The sequence below is a fragment of the Chanodichthys erythropterus genome, chromosome 21 (assembly GCF_024489055.1).
Source record: "Chanodichthys erythropterus isolate Z2021 chromosome 21, ASM2448905v1, whole genome shotgun sequence".
NCBI lineage: Eukaryota > Metazoa > Chordata > Actinopteri > Cypriniformes > Xenocyprididae > Chanodichthys > Chanodichthys erythropterus.
In genome coordinates, this window is record NC_090241.1 from 14530074 (window position 1) to 14551919 (window position 21846).

Genomic DNA, 21846 nt, shown 5'->3' on the forward strand with positions numbered 1-21846 from the left:
TGAACGGTCTTACGGGTGTAGAATGACATGAAGGGAAGTAATAAATGACATTTTAATTTTTGGGTGAACCCTTTAAATTCTTAAATTATACTAACCAGAAATAGCACATGTTAGTATGCTAAAGCCATGAGTATGACACAAACTTAAATGTATTAAGTCTGCTTTTTATTTGTTAAAATCAACTTTCATTTCATTCTTATTGTATAGACCTAAATTGTTGGGAAATTATCAAGTTTATTGAACAAACCTTTTTTTTTTTTTTTTTTTGAGTGTAAAGAAAATATTTAATACATGTACAGTATGTGAAATTTTGCCCAAAGATATATATATATATTTTTTTTTTCAAACATTATGGGCAAACCATCTCCACTATATACCGAAGTTTATTCAAGACTGTTGGAAAAGCATCTCAATTAGCACCTCATGACAAGACTGGACAAAAAGGTGTTACTATATGTGGAAAATGACCTCAAAACCATTTTGACTGGTACTGTATACATATTAAAATCCAAGCAATGAAACACAAACTCAAATTAAATTACAGTTGTTTATTTCACATTTGTAACATCAGTCCAAAAAAACCCTACCTTTCTACTTTAAATCAGGAGTAACAATCATAACACTTCTCGGCATTCCCAAGTAATACTGAAGTAGGAAGGAAAGATGAAAATCTGGTGTGAAATAAAGTAAATTTAAAGCAGGGGTAGACAACCCCGATCCTGGAGAGCAACATTCATGCAGAGTTTAGTTCCAGCACTGCTCCATCATGATTACACCTGTAATTTTCAAGTAATCCAAAACACCATGGTTATAACTTATGTAGTACAAGTGTGATTGATTGACTTTGCAAGACGGTAGATCTCCAGAAGCAGGGGCAGCTACCCTAAAAATATATCTAAACTGTATGACTCTCTGGCAAACACTTGGTAAATATCTGGTAAATCTCTTCAGCCAATTTTTCCTGCTTTCCCCCAACACTAAAACAGACGTCACATTCTTCTTGTGATGAATCAATTACATGACAGACTAAAACCCATGGGTTAAATACAAAAACATGCAGTAAAATTGGATCCTTTGCAATATAATACACACAGCGGGTCTTACCTGCAGACCAGGAAATGCTTCCAAGCCATTGTACCAATTTAATACTGGTAACTGAGAAATATCACAAGCATGTCATGTCAGACAAATGTGTGGTGCATTCAAATCCAACTTCTGGAAAGCTCATCCATGCAACTGGGTTATCAAGCAAAAATGTGTCATATGACAGTTAAAAATATTAAGGAGGATTACTTCTTTACTCTTTACTATAAATGACTCTTAATGGTGTGTTAATATAGACTAAATACCTATATGAACATTCCAGAACAAATTTGTTATTGACAGAACGAGTGTGTCTGTAACATTATGGCTTTATCAAGAAAACCAACCTGCCTGAAGACTCCACTGTACAGGAAACACTCACACAAAAACAAAATCAAGAAGAAAAAAAATCAAAATTAAGTATGTTTTATTACAATGCACATAGCAAAAAAATAAAAATACAGAGAGACACATATTTACCCTTGTGCTATTTAAACCCTGAATAAATGGATGCAAACAGTTAAAAGAAAAAACACCATGACAACAGTGATCTGAAGCCCTCACCAAGCTGATGTTGGGGACGTAAAGTCCAACAGCACAGTATGGTGCTGTGAGGGCTTCTCTACCAAGATAAAAGCAGAAATCTTACTGGGAACTTGCCTTGAGTATGGAGATACTGTTAGGCCAGCGGCTTCAATATATTATGAACCTTTGTCTAATATACTGTACTTGTACAACCTGAATGAAACACAATAGGAAGAAAAGCAATACATGTATCAACTGTAACATTGATACTGCTGTTATCTTCTTAGTCTTTATTTAAGGGCTGAATCCAATACTTTTGTGTGATATAACATATCTTAAATGTCCAGTTTTTCTTCAGCAGTGGGTTTAGAGCTCATTGGTTTGGCTACATTAAAAGCACAAGATGAGAAAAGGTTTAACCTCCAAACCTAGTGGGACGACAGCGCTGTTTCAGTATCGGCTGCCTGGAGACATTACGGGTGGCCTTATACCCATGGGAGGCCCAGGTGGGTATGGGGGCACCATTGGGGCACTCTGTCCATAAGGAGGCATGCCACCAGCCATATAACCAGGAATGCCCTGTGGAGGACCACCATACTGACCTGAAAACAAAAATACACATATTGGGACTAAACATTACATTTACATCATAAATTCAACAAGACTGACTGCTAATACTAAGCATACAATCGGAGATATACTTAAAAATATCCTTTCTCTTCTAAGATTTATAACAGCAGTAAACGGGGGGCCTGTTTTGAAGCCAAAAATAAATGCATCCAGTCATAATTATAATCCATAAGGCTCCAGGGAGTTAATAAAGGCTTTCTGAAGTGAAGAGATGGGTTTTTGTAAGAAAAATATCCATACTTAAAACTTTATAATCTAAAAAAGCTAGCTTCTGCCAGATGACCGTACGCATAATCCGCAAGTCGACTTGCGCCAAATGAGTAACCCCTCACACGATGTATGACGCGGGATGTAGGAGTAGCGTAGACGCCTCTCACAGTTCAAACAAATAGTGCTGGGCAACAAACTTAGCTCCTCTTCTCGTATCGAAATCCTCTGACATTTCTCTTTGAAATTTCTTGTTTTATACCCATTTCATGTGCAGTGTTTTGTTTTGTTCTATCCTCTGCGCTACCACGTTCATCATTGCATCATGCCTTGGGTCAGAGTTCACTCTTCCGGCGCAAATCAATGTGCACAGCCGCTCGCTTTTTTTTTTTTTATTACTTTGTTTTAAATATGGATTTTTTTCTTACAAAAACCCATTGTTTTGTTTCAAAAGGCCTTTATTAACCCTCTGGAGCCCTACTGACTATTATTTATGATGAATGGATGCATTTATTTGTTGATGCATTTAATGGATGCTTCAAAACAAGCCCCTGTTCATTACCATTATAAATCTTTGGAGAACAAGGATATTTTTAAATACATCTCCAATTGTGTTCATCTGAAAGAAGATAGTCATAAACACCTAAGATTGCTCGAGGGTGAGTAAATCATGGGATAATTTTAATTTTTGGGTGAACTATCCCTTTAATGATTTGAGCTAATCAAATTATCATCATTTAAATTCCCTTATTTTAATGTCAACATGATTGTGGAATTCAAGTATGATTATGATAAACAGATAATCACTGTCCTTGATTATGATTTGCTGTTTGTGTACACCTGTGACCTCATTACATCACTATTACATTGTTTGTTGCTAGGCAACCATTCTGATAAACAGTGACTGATTTGTAAAGTTAGAAATGAACAATAAAACATTACACAAAAAAGTGGCAGGTTTACATTTACAATACAAGACTTAATCTAATGCTGTATGTCAAATAATCTGTGCATTGTTTTGTTTTGTTCTGTCCATCGCTATGATTATCACTGTCGGAGCGCAGTGGTTTACCTGCTGAACTTTCACTATCTGGCAACTGTTACACACGCAACGCGAGTGGATGTCCGTTCCTCACAGCTGACGTGCAACAAAATGCAAAAAATAAAGTGCAGCTGATGAACGACAAGCACAAAAAAAAAAAAAAAAAAAAAATGAACGTACAGTACACACGAGTAAATGCAAAGTGTTCGTTGTTAGTCATAAATACCACAGCAGCTCCACACAATCAAAACCCAGTGTACACACATGAGAAGTGGGATTAAAGCAGTTTTCAGGCCTTCCTTCTTTGCACTCTCCAGTGCTGGAAAGCTTTTCTAATATAACAGGGTCCTAAAGCACTTGCCCAGGCATAAACCTTCATTCCAGTGATATTCTTTTGAGCGGTTTTGTATTGTGTCCCATTTCTCGTTCTGCAGTTTTTTTCTTCTTATTTTCAAATCTCCCTCTTGCTCGTTCTCTCTCCTTGACCGTCATATGCCCCTGATGCTGACTGGTTAGACGTTTGTTGTTGTACTCGGCCCGACTAACTTCCAAACAGTGGATTAGAAATATCTAGCTAAAATATCTAGTGTAGCTAGCAGCATTAAAAAAAAAAAAAAAAAAAAAAAAACACAATACAGAAAGCAAACAAAGATCTCTGCCATTATAATAGCTGAAACTGTCAAATATGACGTGGTGCACAAAGCTGCATTCTACACAAACGTGCAGAACTCGTGCTGAACAAAAGAATCCACCATTTTGGGTGGTGTGAGTAGATTCTGACCATCTTAACATTGCAACAGGGAGGTAATCCAGAAAGCAGGTTATGTGAAATACCTGGGTATGTTTAAGAGTAAGTAAGCGGATAACCTCAACTTTCGGTTTCCAAAACGGAAGTAACTATGTAAGTAAGTAACCATAGCAACTTGCTCTCTGAACATAACCTGCTCCGGAGCAGGTTATGTTAAAGGGTTAGTTAGTTTAAGAGGAATTCAGATACATGTTGTATTATCAATATGGTTATATTAATGTATCTAAATTTGTTATATAGTTACAGTTATATACACAATGTTATATTATACAATATATAACTTTATTCAATTCTAATATATGAATGTATTTTATTGTCATCTAACACATGGATCTGCTTTTTATCCTTTATAACAGGACATTTTCTATGCTATAATTTCTATAATAAAATACATATATATGTTATATTATATTTAATAATTAGCATCAAACAATATTAAGAATAAAAAAGGATTGTATAACCACCCAATAGGTGGTGATGTGCACCAAGTAGGTTATGTAAATCGCCATTAAACAAAAGAAGAAGAATGAAGTAGAATGGCGCGCTTTTTCTTAGCATCTGTTTCCACGGTGAATCATCAATATGTCGCTCTGTTGAGAATGTCTTGTGTGTTAACCGGGAACATACTCTGGGTTGGCTGAACTCCCGGACGCATTTTTGGAACAAGCATACCACAAGTAAGCAAGGTTTGGGTTAATCAACCGAGAGTTCAGGGTATATGTGACAGTAAGTTACCCTGCTTTCTGGAATACATCCCAAATGTCTGTGACTGGCTAAAAAGCTCAAAAGCTGCAAAAACACATTGTAAATAGAAACCTTTGATGCTCTTCACAAAGCACAAACACTCACAGGAGTTTAAAGCAGACGGCTATCAGAGCAGGTACCAGTAGAACGGCACATCAAATGACCAAATAAACCTTTGGAGGAACTAAGATTAATTTTGGTGATCGCCAAAATATTTGTTTAATGCAGGAAAAACCCTGTGACAGTGGCTAAATGTCAACAGAAATACGACCTACAGATGCAATCTTACCATGTATGGGATGCCTCATTCCAGGCTGCTGAGGAGGTATAACCTGCTGGGCAGGTATCATTCCCCCCACTGCTCCACTAGGGGGAGCCGAGGCAGCAGCCGCTGCAGTCTGCCCAGGCCGAGGGATTAGCCTCTGGTACCTAGGCAGCTGAGCCCGTCTCTCTTCCTGAATTGGGGCCAAGACAGTAACAACGTAATTAGACACTTGCGGTAACAAGAACATACTTTGGACTGCATGTATTCGCGCATCATTAATTGTTAAACTTGTGCTTTTTGCAATATTTCTTTAACTCCAGATAATGCATTTACAATTACTTACTGTCAAAAAAGTAGTTAGAGCAAAACTCAAGCACTCACCAGCGAAATATCCTCATCAGGGTGCATCAACTTACTGGTAGCACTCAAGGTGGTGAGGGTGGCTGGCTTACTTGTGACTGTGGCAGGGGGCTTGGCCACAGTGCTGGAGGAGGCAGCAACAGAAGGAGTGGAGGAAGGCTGGGTGTAGGCTGGGAATGTCACTTTAGGAGAATCAGAGGTGGTAGATGATGGTTTTGATACAGTCTGCTGCGCCTAAAAGGAAATAATAAAAAAAAAAAACCTGACATTTTCAAAACATGCTTGAAGAAAAAGGTCTTGCCACATCACAGCACACACTGACAAATTATCACCAAAAAAAAAAAAAAAAAGTGTCAAATTGAGCTGTTTTTAATTGAAGAAATAATTTCAGTTTTGAAAATAATAAAAATCATACAAAAATAAAATACATAAAGGTAGTTAAAAAAGCTAGTACAAGTACTTGTCTGTTTGGAGTGATTTTTGTGGCCAATTACATAATTGTCCATATAATATGCTGAATGCAAAAAGCATATGCATGCATCAAGAACTGAATCAAATCATTAAGCAGCTAAATACCGGCCTAAATATCAACACTACAACTTCATATGCATGTGCATATATACTAATGACAGAAACAAGCATCTGATCGGCATGCTGTGCTGCAGTAAAGAGAAGCACACAAACTACTGCGTACTTGGGCAGAGCTAGGAAACAGAGGCTTAGAGGAGGCAGACTGTGTCTCTGCACTTGCAGGGGCGGCGCTGGGGCTCGCAACACCAGTCCCCATCTGAAGCAGAGAGAAAGGATAACAGTAATAAAAAAAAAAAAAAAAAAAAAAAAAAAAAAAAAACTTTCCTTAGACTCAACTCGGGATTCAACCTCACAAAGTAAACTGGCAATTACTCTAGAAAGCCTTGTGTGTTTGTGCAAAGACTTTAAAAGCCTGTTTATAATGACTTTAGCAGCAAGATCTGCTTAGCGGTTGTCCTTTACTGGCACTACATTTGTCAAAAAAACAAAAAGAAAAGTATGTCTCTATTATGCCGGGTTCAGACTACATGTTATCAGGCCGATTTGGCCATGATCCGTTTGAAGCAGTGTGTTCGTGGTGATTTGTTAACGACAATGGGTGTCAGAGCACAAGAGCTCATTTTATCAAGCATAGTGTGTCATAATGGGCAGTAACCGCCACTGCATCTGAGATGCTTCACATCCCAACATAAAGACTTGCATGTTTTTTTTTCAGTCCTCCAGGATGGGTTCCATCCATAGACTGTAAAAAAAGATGGACGACGCGACGACGCTTCCTTCCAATGTAATGAACTGAAACGGACGATGATGGGCGTTGACATGTTGGAACCTGGGCATGCGCAGAAAGACTCGTCAGTGAAACCAGGAGGTGGAGGCGTGGTATCAAACTTCCGCCCAGACGTCTGCGTCACCAAGATCAGATCACCCATTTGTTTTATTATCTATTGTTTATTATATTTTTCTTTTCCTCCTCCCTTTTTCATTTGGCTTAAACAATGCTAATTACATCTGGCAATAAGGAATTTACATTTATTTGAATGTTTATTAATGCACATTGTTCAGTTTTAAACTAAATTACTCATAACTACGTCAAAACAACATATCGTAATTGATGTATTTTAAATATATAAATTATACACAAATTAAAATTATACTTGTAAAAAATATTCTGTTTCTAGAGCAATAATATTTTTGAAACCTTGGTAAAGTTGAACTAACTCTACAGCAGATCGATTGCTGTAACGTTAGACAGTGCTCTTTAACTAGAGTAGGATTAATTTTGTCCTTATAATTATTATTTTATACCCATAAAGATAATTAGTAACTGCCAGATTACGATCACCTGCTTTTTCTGTCATGGCTAACATTAGCAGTGTTATCTTGGCTAATAACATTTAGCTTATAAAGCCCACATTTAACGTGACTGAAAAAAACTCAGTGATCCGTCAGATCTGTAGGTCGGTTAGTACAGTTTACTGCTGAACAACAACTTTTGTCAGTGAGAAATAACACAGAAATCGAAAAATAATAGTTATTTATTCATCTTCAATCTCCCCTCAAAGCTCCGACAGTCCTCAGAGAAGCTGTCAATCAACTGTAAATCGTGATGACACGCCCCGTTTCTATAGCACCAAATTGCTTGCAAAAATCAAACTGATCACAAAAATGAACTATTGAATATATATCAGCATGATAACAACTACCTTAAATGACCAAAACCATCTTTCGGAAAATTTTATTGTATGTGTAATTATTTTTTTTGTTATTTTTACAAGTGCCATTAGTTTGCATTGAGAGGGCGGGTTTATGACTTGTACTGCATCCAGCCACCAGGGGGGCGATCAAAGAGCCCGCGGCTTCACTTTTCAGGCGTATGAGACACACCCGGTTCCATCACATCTGTGACACTGACCAATAGGAGAACATAAGCTCTTCTGTACACAGCTTTCAAACATGGTGAAATGGAAGAGATGTGATATAGGTGCTGCTAGGTGAAATTACGAAATGGAGGAAAGGTTCGTGAAACTATGGAAATGATACTCCTGCCTTTATGATGTTTCTTCAAGGGACTACTACAAGAGACTGAAAAAAGATAAATGCTGGCGAACTTTAATGATGTCCAATTATTCACTTAATAGTAGGGATGTAACAATATCAAAATGTCATGGTACGGTAATACCTCAGTATAAAGTCCACAGTAAGATATTTATTGGGATATAAAAAAAAATAAAATAAAAAAAAAGACAAATCAAGACTTGGAAAAAAGTGCCATTAAGTGTTAAACAATTATTGAACATTACAATGATGTACAAATTAACCATGTCCAGACCTGCCAACCTTGGAAAGTTTTTTGAGTACCACGAGACACTTTTTTTTTTTCCTCACATTTTTGAGAATGTAATACACAAAACACTCACATACTAACACACGCACGCACACACCTATCTTCGTAAATCTAATTTTGACTGTTAAAGGTTTTTGAATTTGATCCAATTAAAAAGTTTCACACCTGCTCAAAAGCATTTTTTAAATTCATGATTAATATTGCATTGCACAATGTGTGCTTATACAAACTGACAACCACAAGTGAATCACATTCAATTATATGAACTAAAACAAGTAGGCTATATTTACAAACTGCAACTAACCTGACAGTCTTTTATACAGGTTTTGTAATGGAAACTAGTATAAAATTAAGAAACCCTTGGAAAACAGTAACAGTTTGTATGTGATTCATTTAAAATACTTAATTTATTATTCCAATATCCAAGTATGCTACTAAATCCCACAGAAAAAAGGGTTTCAATAACATGTTGTCCTTGAATTTGATCATTGCACATTATAAACAAGAAACATTCGCTGTATAAAGGTTAGCCAATACAAACATATTTATAGAAAACAGTTGACAATGAATAGAAAGGACCCATGAGAGCAAAACGAATCGAAAATTCAAGAATGCGTCCGTCATTTACCGAATCTTAAAAACATAATTCAGAATGCTTTCCAGCAGAAAAATAAGAACGAAGCTTAAACTAAGTACGGCAATTTTCATTTTACAATGATCTTCCCTCTCTCTGTGCATGCACGTTTGTGTTTGAGAGAGAGCTCGCGCAGCACTGAGACAACGGTACTTTTAAATGCATAAGTAACTAATGTGCTAGTTTTCATACAAAATAAGTATGCTATGTAACAATTAGGTGCTTTAGTTATTATTAAAACAGTAACGCAATACACAATTTTGCTATAGTGAAACCACGAAATTCATAATACCGTTATATCTCTACTTTATTAATTAATCCCCTTATTATTAATTAATTGTTAATTAAGTGTAAGAAATTACGTTCAAGTGGTTTTATTATGCATAATATGTTTTTCTATGCATTATATAGTAAGCTATATGCGTATTTTAAATTAATATAATTCGTATATACTTAGGATAATCATTAACTGACAGTTTGTGGGGACCCGATTTCAAGACCACACCGGTGTGGTTAAAAAAAACACTCGTTTGTGAAGGTGACATGACACCAGTGAGTACTGAAATTAGATTAAGGTAGCACGCCGCAATGTTTACACTTTCCAGAAGACAGTCGCTACTTCCACCTTCTCGATGTCATCATGCACAATGTTAAAGATGACAAGTGATGACTGGTCAGGAAGCAACGTGTAGCCTGACATGTTTCTTGTTCATGACACAAAAATATAAGAGTCCAAAAAAAAAAAAAAAAAAAAAAAAAAAAATCACAATCTGACTGACTATTGTGACAAAAATATTATGTAGTCTGAACCAGGCATTACAATACCCACTGGTTTTTGGTTGTTTCTTTAAATCAATCTATGATCCAATAACTCTTATTTGATGATCCCATAAATGTATCAATTCCCAAACAGTGGCTACACACATCCAGCAAACAAGTAAGTCTAGCCCTACGTTCAGTACCTGCACAGCGCTGGGGAAGAGAGGTTTAGAAGCAACAGACTGTGTGGCAGGTACAGCTGGTCTGCTGGCCATTCCAGGAGCTGTGACAGGGGCTGCAGGTGCCATAGGAGGCATGCCAGGCCTGGCAATATGGGGTGGCATTCCTATAAACAAGAAAATTGTCTACTACTACCACCTCGGATAAGGTTTTTTGAGTGTCTATTTCGTGTGTACCAGTAATAAACCATAACAGGTAAATATGTGGAAGCACTTCACAGTGAACAAAAATGATGCTAAAAATGTCAAATTTATTCAGCTTAAATATTGAGGCATCTTGTTGCCAAATAACTTTACTATGACTAGTTTAATTTATCTGAGAACACAAAAACCCTGAACAGTATAGAGTTTAATTAGCAAAATTTTATTTATTTTCAGTTTGAGAATAAATAAATTTTTTACCCAAGCAGAAATTCAAGTTTTCATAATTAGTGCATCATTAAAAATAATGACAGTTAATTATTTATGTTAACTAGTCTATTTACAGTTTTTTTTCGATTGCTAAATGACAGTGAGCACAACTGGAGCTACATGTGCAAAACTCTAACTACAGTCTGCACTACCAACAGTCACCTGAGCTAAACAGTTAACACATGACTCAAAACAGGCTCAGTGCAGCCAAACACTATGCACAACCCTCACTGTGATAACACACACTGTCACTCAGAACACACTGAGAGTAAAAACACTAGCATCAAACACCAACACAGAAAATACTAACTTTTCATCTTTACAGTTTGAACAATTTCAGTGACTTCATACAAAGTAATATTTTCTTCAAAGAAATGAGTGACAATCTTTCACATGATTTATTTAAATTTTTAAAACATTGTAACAGTGTATTAGCATTTGAACAAAGTGCTGTAAATCCACAGTGTTGTGCAGGTTGTGGTTAAAGTCATGGGATAAGTGTGTAGAGTTTTGAAAACTGTGTTCAAGCAATGAAAAACGAACTAGAGTTTGGTCCACATGAACTGCTGCTGTGCAGACTATAGTTAAGAGTTTTGCACATGTGACTCCAGTTGTGCCCACTGTCGTTTAGCAATCGAAAAAAAAAAACCTGTAAATAATTTAAACCCCAATGATTGTCTTTAACACTGACCTGGTGGCATGCCAGGCATCATTGGAGGCATTGCTGGACCAGGAGGCATCATCCCTCCCATTGGCATCATGCTATTCAAAATGAAACCAAAGATTAATCACACTGGACCATAATTAATAAGATTACAATTTACATAACTGAACATTGAGACCTACCCAGGTGGCATGGCTGGCATTACTGGTGGCATACCAGGAATCATTGGTGGGACACCAGTCAACATAGGTGGCATGCCTTTAGGAAGAGATATGAAGTCTAAATAGGGCACACTTTTGTTTTAGCTGTATTCTGTATACTACTGGCATACACACCTGCATAACCAGCGTGTGGCATGCCTTGGGCCTGAGCTCCAGGATGGATGCCTGGCTGGGTCATTGGGGGCATGTAGGCAGCCTGAGGCTGAGCAGCAGGCTGCTGAAATGAAGAAGGTCCAGCTTCGTCGTCATCATCATCCTCCTCATCAGAATCATCCGGATTCTGTTTCTTCTTTTGACTCTCTGCTCAGACAACACAACACTGTTATATTTCTATGACAAACCATTCTATTGACGTTTTACAAAACAATTTGATTGTTACAATGTACCATGCGACTTTTGTTCAAGTACTCTTCTCCGATCTTGCATGTCTTTATCTGGAATACCCTCCATGCCATAGATTTCCAGTTCTATGTCTGTTCTTCCTGGTATTGCATTAGGAACTGCGTCAATAGTCTCTTTGTGCACCTTAAAAAAAAAAAAAAAAAAAGAAAGGTATTTAATTCAATACCCCTTACCAAACATCAACATATATATGTTATAAAACATACCTGCATGCAATGTATGGCTAATCCAGGCCCTGTGTACAGCTTCTTGTGACATATATGACATTTGAAATGTTTGGCTTTCTGGTGCTGAATGAGAATCTTTTCATCATCAAAATCTCTGTTGCAGTACCTTAAATTCTGGTTAAGGATCATATTAAAAGTGAGGAGAAAATACTTTTAATAAAAATAAAGATGTGAATTGTTTAAGAACAAACTTTAATGTTTTAAAAATGCATTTGGTTGTAGTTATAGATCACCGCTGCAGCCCAAAACGTTCAGAAAGCGCCTAGCTACATTTAGACAGCTTTTGTGTCTAAATACTCTCTTAACTCCAACAAACAAGACATTCTAACGAAAACGGCATTAAGATAACATATTCTACCAAAACTAAACACACAGGCTTCTAAAATTATTTTAATTTGCAGCAATAAATGTGACTGCAGTGTGAAACTGACAGCAAAAGCTCAAATTCATGATCACGCTGCTGCACCACAGCACTGAACAGGCCGCATCGGGTTACGAAAAGGATACCAGCACCAGGGCTTCATTTGCTTCTTCTTCTTTCGTCCCATTTTAGTAATAACTCGTTATCGTCTTCTAATCCAACAGGGAAACGATTCAAAACCGTCAAGATACACAGATTCTCGACTTCAGATCGAATTACGCAAAAATGGCGCGGCTTCGCTAGTATCTCTTCTCCCACAATGCAGCGGCATATGACGCAAACACGCAGCTGCGTCACGCGCTCCTGATGACGATCGATCGACCCCATAAAAGATCGACCCCCTCCCACACATAGGGTGTCTCTCAATCAGTTCCCTAGCTCCCGAGCTCGTGAATCAGTATATCGTGTACACGAATTCGGGCACTGGTAAGGACAGTAAAAGATGCTGGTTCACTACACATTGGGACACTTATGACTCTATTTCCGGCAACGTGACAACGTCCTCATTGTACAACATCACTACTGGTATTTATGAACAATAACAGAGCTGATATTTTCTGACATTACTTGTAATGTTATTTAAACTACATTATGATTAATTATTTGCTTGTTACTTATACGTGCAACATTTCAGCCGTGAATAAATTATAAATGTTAGCTAGATTATGTTCATTACCTGTCTAAAGATGTATGTTTATGCTGAAATATAATAAAATAACGGTTTGTATTTTTAAAAACATCTATCGCGTATCATTATGTGTAGTGAGTTGGCTCACGTGATCCAAGTTTCGCGCTTCAGAACTTCCGTTAAGGGAGCATAGTGAGCATCGATGCTCCCTGGTTTTCACGGTGCATTGTGGGACTTTTCAGGGAGCGAACGTTTCAGTGCCCTGGGCTGCGTTCCAGTCCAGTTTTAGACACGCACTCGCGAACTTCCCTAAACACTTCCCCTCCGGGGAATCCCTGCCGCCATTTTGAAGTGCGTTCCACTTCGCGAAGTGGACGAGGGAAGTTTATGGACAGACCCTCGCTCCCTCGATTTTGACCGAGGGAGCGAGTCTACTTCATATGTACACTTCAGGCAGCTTCATAACCCACAATGCAACACGATTATGACATCACCGCATATCACGTTTAATTTACTCCACCACAAACAACTCTATGATATTTTAATTATTTTTTAAAACATTTAAAACACACATATATACATATAGAATGCTGTATTAAACAATTTTTAAGGGGACAAAATAAATAATAAATCAGCTCCATTGCGAATTCCAAGTGATCAAGGGCTTAGGACGTTCCAGTTCAGCCCATTGCAAGGTTCCGCCAGAAGTGGGCACTCGTGCAACGTAAGCAATGACGTACATCCGAGTCAACGAGACCGAGTGAAGTTAGCGAGGGAAGGGCATTTAAAAACTGAACTGGAACGCAGCCCTGGAAGGATTCTGCGAATGAGACAGCCCTTAAAATGGCCGACTCCATGGTCAGTGCCCTGACTACTGAACTAGGGAGCTGATTGAGACACAGGGATAGACATCATCTAGGTAGACGCCGCCGCCATCTTGGACCGGTCGCCAGCTCCACTCAGTGTAACTTGTTTGACAAGTGCAATGAGCTGTCAGCGCATTTAATTAATCATATCTCACTGAATACCTAACTGATTTTGACACTGGTTTTTTTGCTGCAAAGGTCATTCATGTAGCTATGATACAGGACACATTGTTCAGTGTATTTTATTATTCATAGTAGGCTTAACAGTTATATAATATTCTGATATAAGATATAGTGACCAGACGTCCAAAATCAAAATATGTGATGTAGGATATAAGGTAATTTATAAACCACACACTATAAATATGATAAAGAAACAGATAGTTGCAGTAAAATAAGATATCTCAGTAATACTAGCAGAAGTGGGAGGGGTAACTCGATTTGCGCTTTGCCGTCATGTGTGTATACATTGCTTCCTGATATCACGTGCACAAACACAAATAACAGTTATTATGTCCGGTCGAACAATGTATGTATTAAATTCAGATTGGATTGTGTTGGTAATACCCAACAAACACACAACGTTGGCACAACGTAACCAACCTTCTAACAACGTTTTAACAACGTGGCCAAAAGGTTGCTATAACTACGTTGCGTTGTGAACGTTGTTACAGCGTTGTCACAATTTTGACATCTGACCACCGCTCAGTTCCATTGCTCAAGGTTGCGCTTAGGTTGTCTGGACTACCACTGGACGACGTCTACTCGTCACTGCTCCTGTTCCTCTGGAGCGCGCATTTTAAATTACAAATGAACCGTCTCTTCATCGAGCCAGGATACGTGAGTATTGCTTTTATTTTATCTCTATAAATAAGATATGCAAATATTCAAAAACAGCCTAAATGTTACATTTATTTGTTGTCTAAAAACTGGACTAAAGTGTTTGCGATCTAATGCAAAACTTACCAGTGTAATAACGTTGTCTTATGCAGATCAGAACGTTAAAACCTCTTCTGGTCAGGTAAATGAAAAATATTTCAACATAACGCCAAAAGTTATTAGCCATAGTGAAGAGAAAATTACTTGAGTGATGGTTGACATTTTAACACATTATGAACAGACAGCGACTCCACTTTATATGTTTAACGCTAGGCTAGTTTAAAGTTAGGCTAGAAACACGGTATTGTTTACCTTGTTTATTATTACAGAAGCTGTTCTGTAGTGTAGCATGTCACATTACCCATCAAAAGCTTGGGGTCAGTAAGATTATTTTTTTTAATAAATCAATGCATGAATTTATACGTAATGTTTATTAATAAATACACGAATCCAAGGAGGGACACATTAAATTGATCAAATGTGACAGTTAAGATATGTAATCCACGTAAATATGAAGCAGCACAACTGTGTTCAACATTAATAATAATCATAAATGTTTCTTGAGCAGCAAATCATCATATTAGAATGATTTCTGAAGGATCATGTGACACTGAAGACTGGAGTAATGCTGAAAATTCAGCTTTGATCACAGGAATAAATTACAAATTGTAATACTAGATTTTAAATTATAATAATTGAAATATTACTGTTTATATTGTATTTTTGATAAAATACAATTAATGTACCCTTGGAAAGTAAGTGAGTCAAATGTCTTTGAATCTTACAGACCCAAACTTCTGAATGGTAGTGTATGTTATGCATGTAAATCTTTGCTAAGGTTGAAAAAACAAATATTCTTATATTGATTTTCTTTTATTTCTTTACTCAACAGGCTATGTTCTTAACTCATTCTTCAGTCAGGTGACTGGAGCAGAGACCTGGAGGGCAAAACACCCACAGAACTGCAGGACAGGCCTGTTAATTTTCCATCTGTTTCAAACAAAAAATATTACATTTTGTGCACTTGTGATCCATGTACAGCATCTGCAGCAGTATTTCAATCACTGAACTGTAGAGTATTCACTATAAGTAGGCTACGTAAATAAAACAGTGAGATTAAGAGATCAAATTATTTATACAGCTTATTGATGTTGCATACTACATACAGGTGAGCAGATGAGCCTAGAACATAAATGCAATGCCTAATGACAAACTGTGCGTTCTGTGTATTCTAGGCTCATCTGCTCGCCCGCCTGTATAGTATTCATCATCAATAAGTTGTATATTCATTTTGGCCTTGTTTTACCCTCCAGGTGGGTGTTCCTATGAAAACTAGCAATGAAGGTAAGCATACACTATTTTAAGTATTTTCTTGTAAACAATTGAATGGGTCTATTAATAAATCTATTAAATTTAATATTAAAGATTAAGTAACAATAAAAAAGTAAGTAACACTTTCAGAATGTTTTCATTTGTGAGATTCACCTCAGATCAGTGCAGCTGTAATTCCTGATGCATGGATGCATTAGATAAGTACTGTGTGAAATTGTTGTTAGATACAAATCTCTCTCTCTTTATTTTTCTTTTTTAGGCAATATCAACACCATACAACAGGCCCTGCTCTCCTCACCAAGAACAAGTAAGAATTTATCTAAAAGATTTTATTTTATTTATTTTTTACTGTGAACTATAATTTTGATATCATTTGTCTATAACAGCAGATAGTAATTTTATTAACAATATGATTCTGCATACTATTTTCAGCACCCGCGCCATCATGGGGTTTTGACACCTTGCCAAGAGCTGGATTTTTTTGGCAAGTATATATAGATACACAGATTTACACAATACATTATATATCTATATATAAATATATCTATATGTTCTTAGCTATTTACTAATACTGTATGTCATTGATCCAGAGATGCTGGAGGGACTACGGAGCAACTATACACATTCAGTCATGCTACAGCAACAATTAGGTAATTTCTCTTATAAGGTAATCTTTCTTTTGATAACACTTTAAAAGATTATTACTCTCCCTCATGTCGTTCCACATCCGTAAGACCTTCATTCATCTTCAGAACACAAATTAAGATATTTTTGATGAAATTCGAGGGTATCTGATCCACACATAGATAACAACATCATTGCACCTTTTGACATCCAGTAGTTAAACACATGGTTAAAATAGTCAATGTGACTACTGTGGTTCAACCTTTATGTTATGAAGCAATGAGAATACTTGTGCAAAAACAAAACTAAGATAAATGTATTCTACAAATTTGTCTGTCCCGTCATTCTGCTACATTGTTTACGTTCAGCGGTTCTGTGTTTAGGTCTGAACGCGGGCTCAGTATTCGCCAGTAAAATTGTTACTTTTGTTTTGGCACACAAAAGTATTCTCATTGCTTCATAACATTACGGTTGACCCACTGTAGTCACGTTGACTATTTTAACAATGTGTTTAACTACCTTTCTGGACGTCAAAAGGTGCAATGACAATGCTGCATTTGTGTGGATATGTGGATCAGATACCCTTGGATTTCATCAGAAATATATTAATTTGTGTTCTGAAGATGAACAAAGGTCTTACGGGTTTGGGACGACATGAGGGTGAGTAATTAATGACAGAAATTTCATTTTTGGTTGAACTAACCCTTTGTTACCTTTATGTTACCTTTACATAAACTAATGTTAACATAAAGTTAACATTTGATACATTTTTACAAATGTCAGTCAATAATAACATGGCTGTTCATTGTTTTTTCTTGTTAACACAACATCTTTTTTTTTTTTTTTAGATTTCTGCAACACACCAAACATGGATGACAAGAATGAAGGACAAGGTTATGGCTCATCAATTTTAAGGTAAGGTAAATAGAGCTTTTTATGAAAAATAATCAGAATTTTACCATTTTGAGATCACACACACAGGACCTTTTGAGTAGACTGATTTCTCCTGTCTGCTCACTAGTCACTCCCGGTCTAGTCCTGTCACATCAAGCTCCGATCTGCTCTGGTCTCTGCCCAGTTCACCTGTGCATGCAGTGCAACCCTCTCTGGTCCTGGATGTCTACAGGTTTCTGACTCATGCCTCAAGGTTTCTGCGCTTGCATCTCTCCTCTGGATTTGTTGATCTTTCCTGGACTCATTCTGGTTATCTTTTCACCTGGCCTTTGACTATGCTCACCTATCAGCCATGTACAGAGCCCAATTTTGTTCAATAAATGTTCTGAATTGCCTTTGCTGTTTATTTTTTATTTATTAAACATATACAGACATTTATATATATTTATTTGCTGTCACATATATTACATGCTATTATAAATGCATACCTTTTGAAGAATTAGAATATCATATGCAGTTTTAATAAAGTTGAATTATATAACCTTGTATGTCATTTTTACTCTTCAAAGTGTACATTTGCAGGTGTTGATTATAATTGACTAATTTGTTGCCCATAAATAATAAGTATAAACATATAGTGATCTAATGTCGAGTGATTAAAAATTAACCACAAAATATAACACGCAGAATGGGAAATATTTATAATCTACCATTTTAAAAAAAACGTCAGAACGTCGTGTCGCAGTTGCTCAAAGTTGCGCTATAACGTTGCTGCAGCCCCGAGGCGTCTTACAATGGACTATATGCACGGGTTACTTCCTGGTTGTCGTTAAGCCAGCTCGAGCACTTCCGGTGAACTGTTAGTTGTTCATTCTGTAGTCGTTGTACATCGACACAAAACCATCTATGGTTGACTTTTTAATGTTGTATTTATATTTAATGTAGTTATCACATTTACCTAATTTGCCAATAAACCAGTTTTATTGATTGCAATAAAGACGAAGCTATTGGGACTGTTTAAAAATGCCGTGTCTGTAATTAGACACGCACACACATTTTTTCCCAGCACTTCAAATGTTATTTTTAATGTGATGACCACAAACATTATTTGTTCATCCTTCTGAGATTGTCCCCATTGTAAAACCGAACGTTTAAAAATATAGGAAATTTAACATTTGATAGACGTCACAACGTTGTAGGCACGTAAACCGCAACAGCATTGTGTACTTTAATAACGATGCGTTTGCTCATTCATTTTTAAATGCATCATGCAAAGATGAGGAGAGTTCTCTGTCTGCATGAAAGACCCACGACTGGCAGATCAACGTGCGACTACGCAAATCTCATCGCCCAGCGGCCAATAGGGCGTCTACCTATGATGTCTATGCCAGAGCCATAGAGAGAGAGAGTTGCGACAACTCCATAGTGAAAAAATACTATAATAAACAGTATAGTGTTTTTGAACCATACTATAGTGAATTGTAGTATACTGTATATATTATAGTATTTACAACATGTTGTTAATTAATGCTACAGCATACTGCAGTATAGTGAACTGAGAAACTGTAATAAATACTGTAGTATACTTTAGTTTTTTACTACAGTATATTGTAGTATAATATACCCTAAAGTTGTAGAAAACTTAGTACAGTATTGGGTAACGTAATTTGTTTATATTACTATAGTTGTTATATTATCAACTATAGAATTACCACAACAGATTAATTCAAGTACTTTACTATAGTATGGTTCAAAAACACTATATTTACTATAAATTACTATAGTATTTTTTTTTACCTGGGAATAAAGAAAAAAAAATCCTTATTTTAGAATTTATATTTGAGAATTTATACATTGTGATTCTGTTGACTGTCTATTATGTGTCAGCTCAGCTGATTTTTGGATTGATGGGGAGAGGGAAGTTTATAAGTGAGATTAAAAAAACTGCTTAAAAACAGAAAAAAAAAAAAATAAATAATAATATATATATATATATATATATATATATATATATATATATATATATATATACTAGGCTAAATGGGAAATCATACTAAATACCAAAACTCTATATTATATACTACTACTGTATTTAATTTTTCCCATTTTGTTTCCTTTTATCTTGCTTTCCATACAAGCACAAAGGGGATTCAGATCCTGAAGACTCCATTCAATGATGCTGCACCCTCACGGTCTCTGCTCCTTGGATTTTGCAAGCTTTTCCTTGCTCCTTATTTTTAATAAACATAAAAGTTCCCAGTGTTGGTTGTTGGGGATAAACAGTTTAGGACCCTTGAAACCAGATATGTTGAATAAAGACCCGGAGTCAAAGTTTAAAAAAATAATAAATTGAAGAAAAATTTAATGAAGAATAGTTTGCAGTTTCATCAGCAGAAGCCAGCTTCAAGTCTCACAAGGAGTTCGTAGGCCGCTCTGCCTACATTCATATTTCCACAACAATTATACTCTAACAGAGTCCACTAACTACGTCATTACTTCAGGTTGGATGATTCTGATTGGCTAAGGAAAATAGACAAGGTTAGAAATTTTCCACACGTGGACAGATAGTAAGAAGCATATCTCCCTTCGTCACGGTGATGACGAGGGGGACCCTAGATTTAGGTACTGGATGTCCTTTTGGGGTCATGATGTGGCGTCTGCTGGTCTCGAGCAGAATGCCAGTTGTCCAGTACAAAGGGACCTGCACAAAACACTTAGCGCACATACACAGATACACATGATTCACAGCTTCTTCAAGGCTGAAGTTGATCTGAGCTCTGCTCTGAGCAGGAAACTTTCCCCAAAACATACTGATAACATGTTCTTTTCTCTCAGTGAGATGTACAGAGGAAAATAGATCCTTTAACATACATTGAAGAAGTCATTCAAATAATTTAAAAGAAATATAAATGTTGATTTATAACTTAAAAGATATATATTGAAGCGGCAGTGGATTCCAGAATCCACCCCTTCATGGTTTTTGTGAAAAAAGGCAGATACATCTGTATATAATTAACACACAACTTGGCGCCCAATCTTTAGTTCTATTTAGATTGCTCCTGCTAACTTGAACATAACTTTCTCCTTTCCGTGTCAGTGGGGAAACCATGCATTCATACTGCTTTCTCTGAACAACTGCATAATCCTAATGCAACACTGCAAACCATAGCGGGGAGACTACAAGAAAATTTAGGAAAGGACAGATGAAATGCTTGACATGCAGTTTATTATAAATTTATAAATCCATTGCACTAAATCAGTGCAAAAGTCAATGTGTGTGTATAATCATGTTTTATTTTAGAATTGAACATATTGTGTATGAATATATATAGTAGTATGTGAATGGGGTTCATAAGAATTGTTAACATTAAGATTAATTAAATTTCACTTAATTAAATTTTACATTTCACTTATTTGCAATGGGTTTTTAAAGGCAATCACTTGTCACAGTATAGTGAACATGACATAATTGCCCTTAACTAACAAACAAGTTTAAAAACATAAAAATACTTGCAAAACAACTGCAACGCGATCTTTAAACAAGGTAATGTTAGCCAGAAATATGTTACCAAGGCAGGCAACGCTGGTTGACAACACTAATCCTCAAATATTAGCAGGTTTTTATCTTTTAAAAACAACATTGCTGTAACTACAAACATATACTACATTCACATGTCGGTGTATTATATAAATATTGTAAACCGATGCATTTATTGACTACAAATTACCAAAAATCACGGTTCTGTCTCTCTAACCCTATCATTTTGAATTGCCGCCGAAGCACTTCCTGGAACTATCTGAAGGCTACACGAATCACGTGACGAAGCGTTTTGAACTTCCGTTGTCGCAACTCTGTCTCTCTATGGCTCTGTGCCCGGTTGCATAAAGCACCTTAAGTTTTTCCCTTAAGTATGACACTTAAGGCGTGATTTCCCCTTAACTAAGGGAATGATTTAAGGGTGTTGCATATAATCTCTTAAACTGTTCTCTTAGGTAAAGGGAAACCGTTAAGTGTTTAACAACAGCATCCCAGGTTTTGCCGTTAAAAAATTCTACTGTTGCCATGGACACGTTATTTGTTAATACGTATCGTGGTAAGTTTTCAC

The 21846-nt window shown here is 36.5% G+C and overlaps 1 protein-coding gene across 2 annotated transcripts; it reads right to left on the reverse strand.

The window, feature by feature from the left end:
• Nucleotides 1-378: 378 nt before the first annotated feature.
• znf207b (zinc finger protein 207, b) lies at nucleotides 379-12786 on the reverse strand. 2 transcript variants are annotated; one of them, XM_067373095.1, is made up of 11 exons: nucleotides 12604-12786; nucleotides 12076-12202; nucleotides 11854-11992; nucleotides 11582-11767; nucleotides 11429-11504; nucleotides 11274-11344; nucleotides 10136-10278; nucleotides 6359-6451; nucleotides 5686-5898; nucleotides 5329-5494; nucleotides 379-2210 (listed from the first exon to the last, which is right to left on the reverse strand). In XM_067373095.1, the coding sequence occupies exons 1-11, from the start codon at nucleotides 12642-12644 to the stop codon at nucleotides 2059-2061; spliced, it is 1407 nt and encodes a 468-aa protein (XP_067229196.1). In that variant the 5' UTR covers nucleotides 12645-12786; the 3' UTR covers nucleotides 379-2058. The 2 variants fall into 2 exon arrangements, with proteins under 2 accessions (XP_067229196.1, XP_067229197.1); XM_067373096.1 differs by lacking the exon at nucleotides 6359-6451 and having other exon boundaries at nucleotides 383-2210.
• Between the last annotated feature and the right edge of the window lie 9060 nt (nucleotides 12787-21846).

Coding starts and splice junctions, on each gene's coding strand:
- znf207b (XM_067373095.1), bottom strand. CDS start 12,644: ATGGGACGAAAGAAGAAGAAGCAAATGAAGCCCTGGTGCTG. Junction 11,345..11,428: donor ATGCCAGCCATGCCACCTGG/GTAGGTCTCAAT, acceptor CATTTTGAATAG/CATGATGCCAATGGGAGGGA. Junction 5,495..5,685: donor CTGATGAGGATATTTCGCTG/GTGAGTGCTTGA, acceptor GCCCCAATTCAG/GAAGAGAGACGGGCTCAGCT.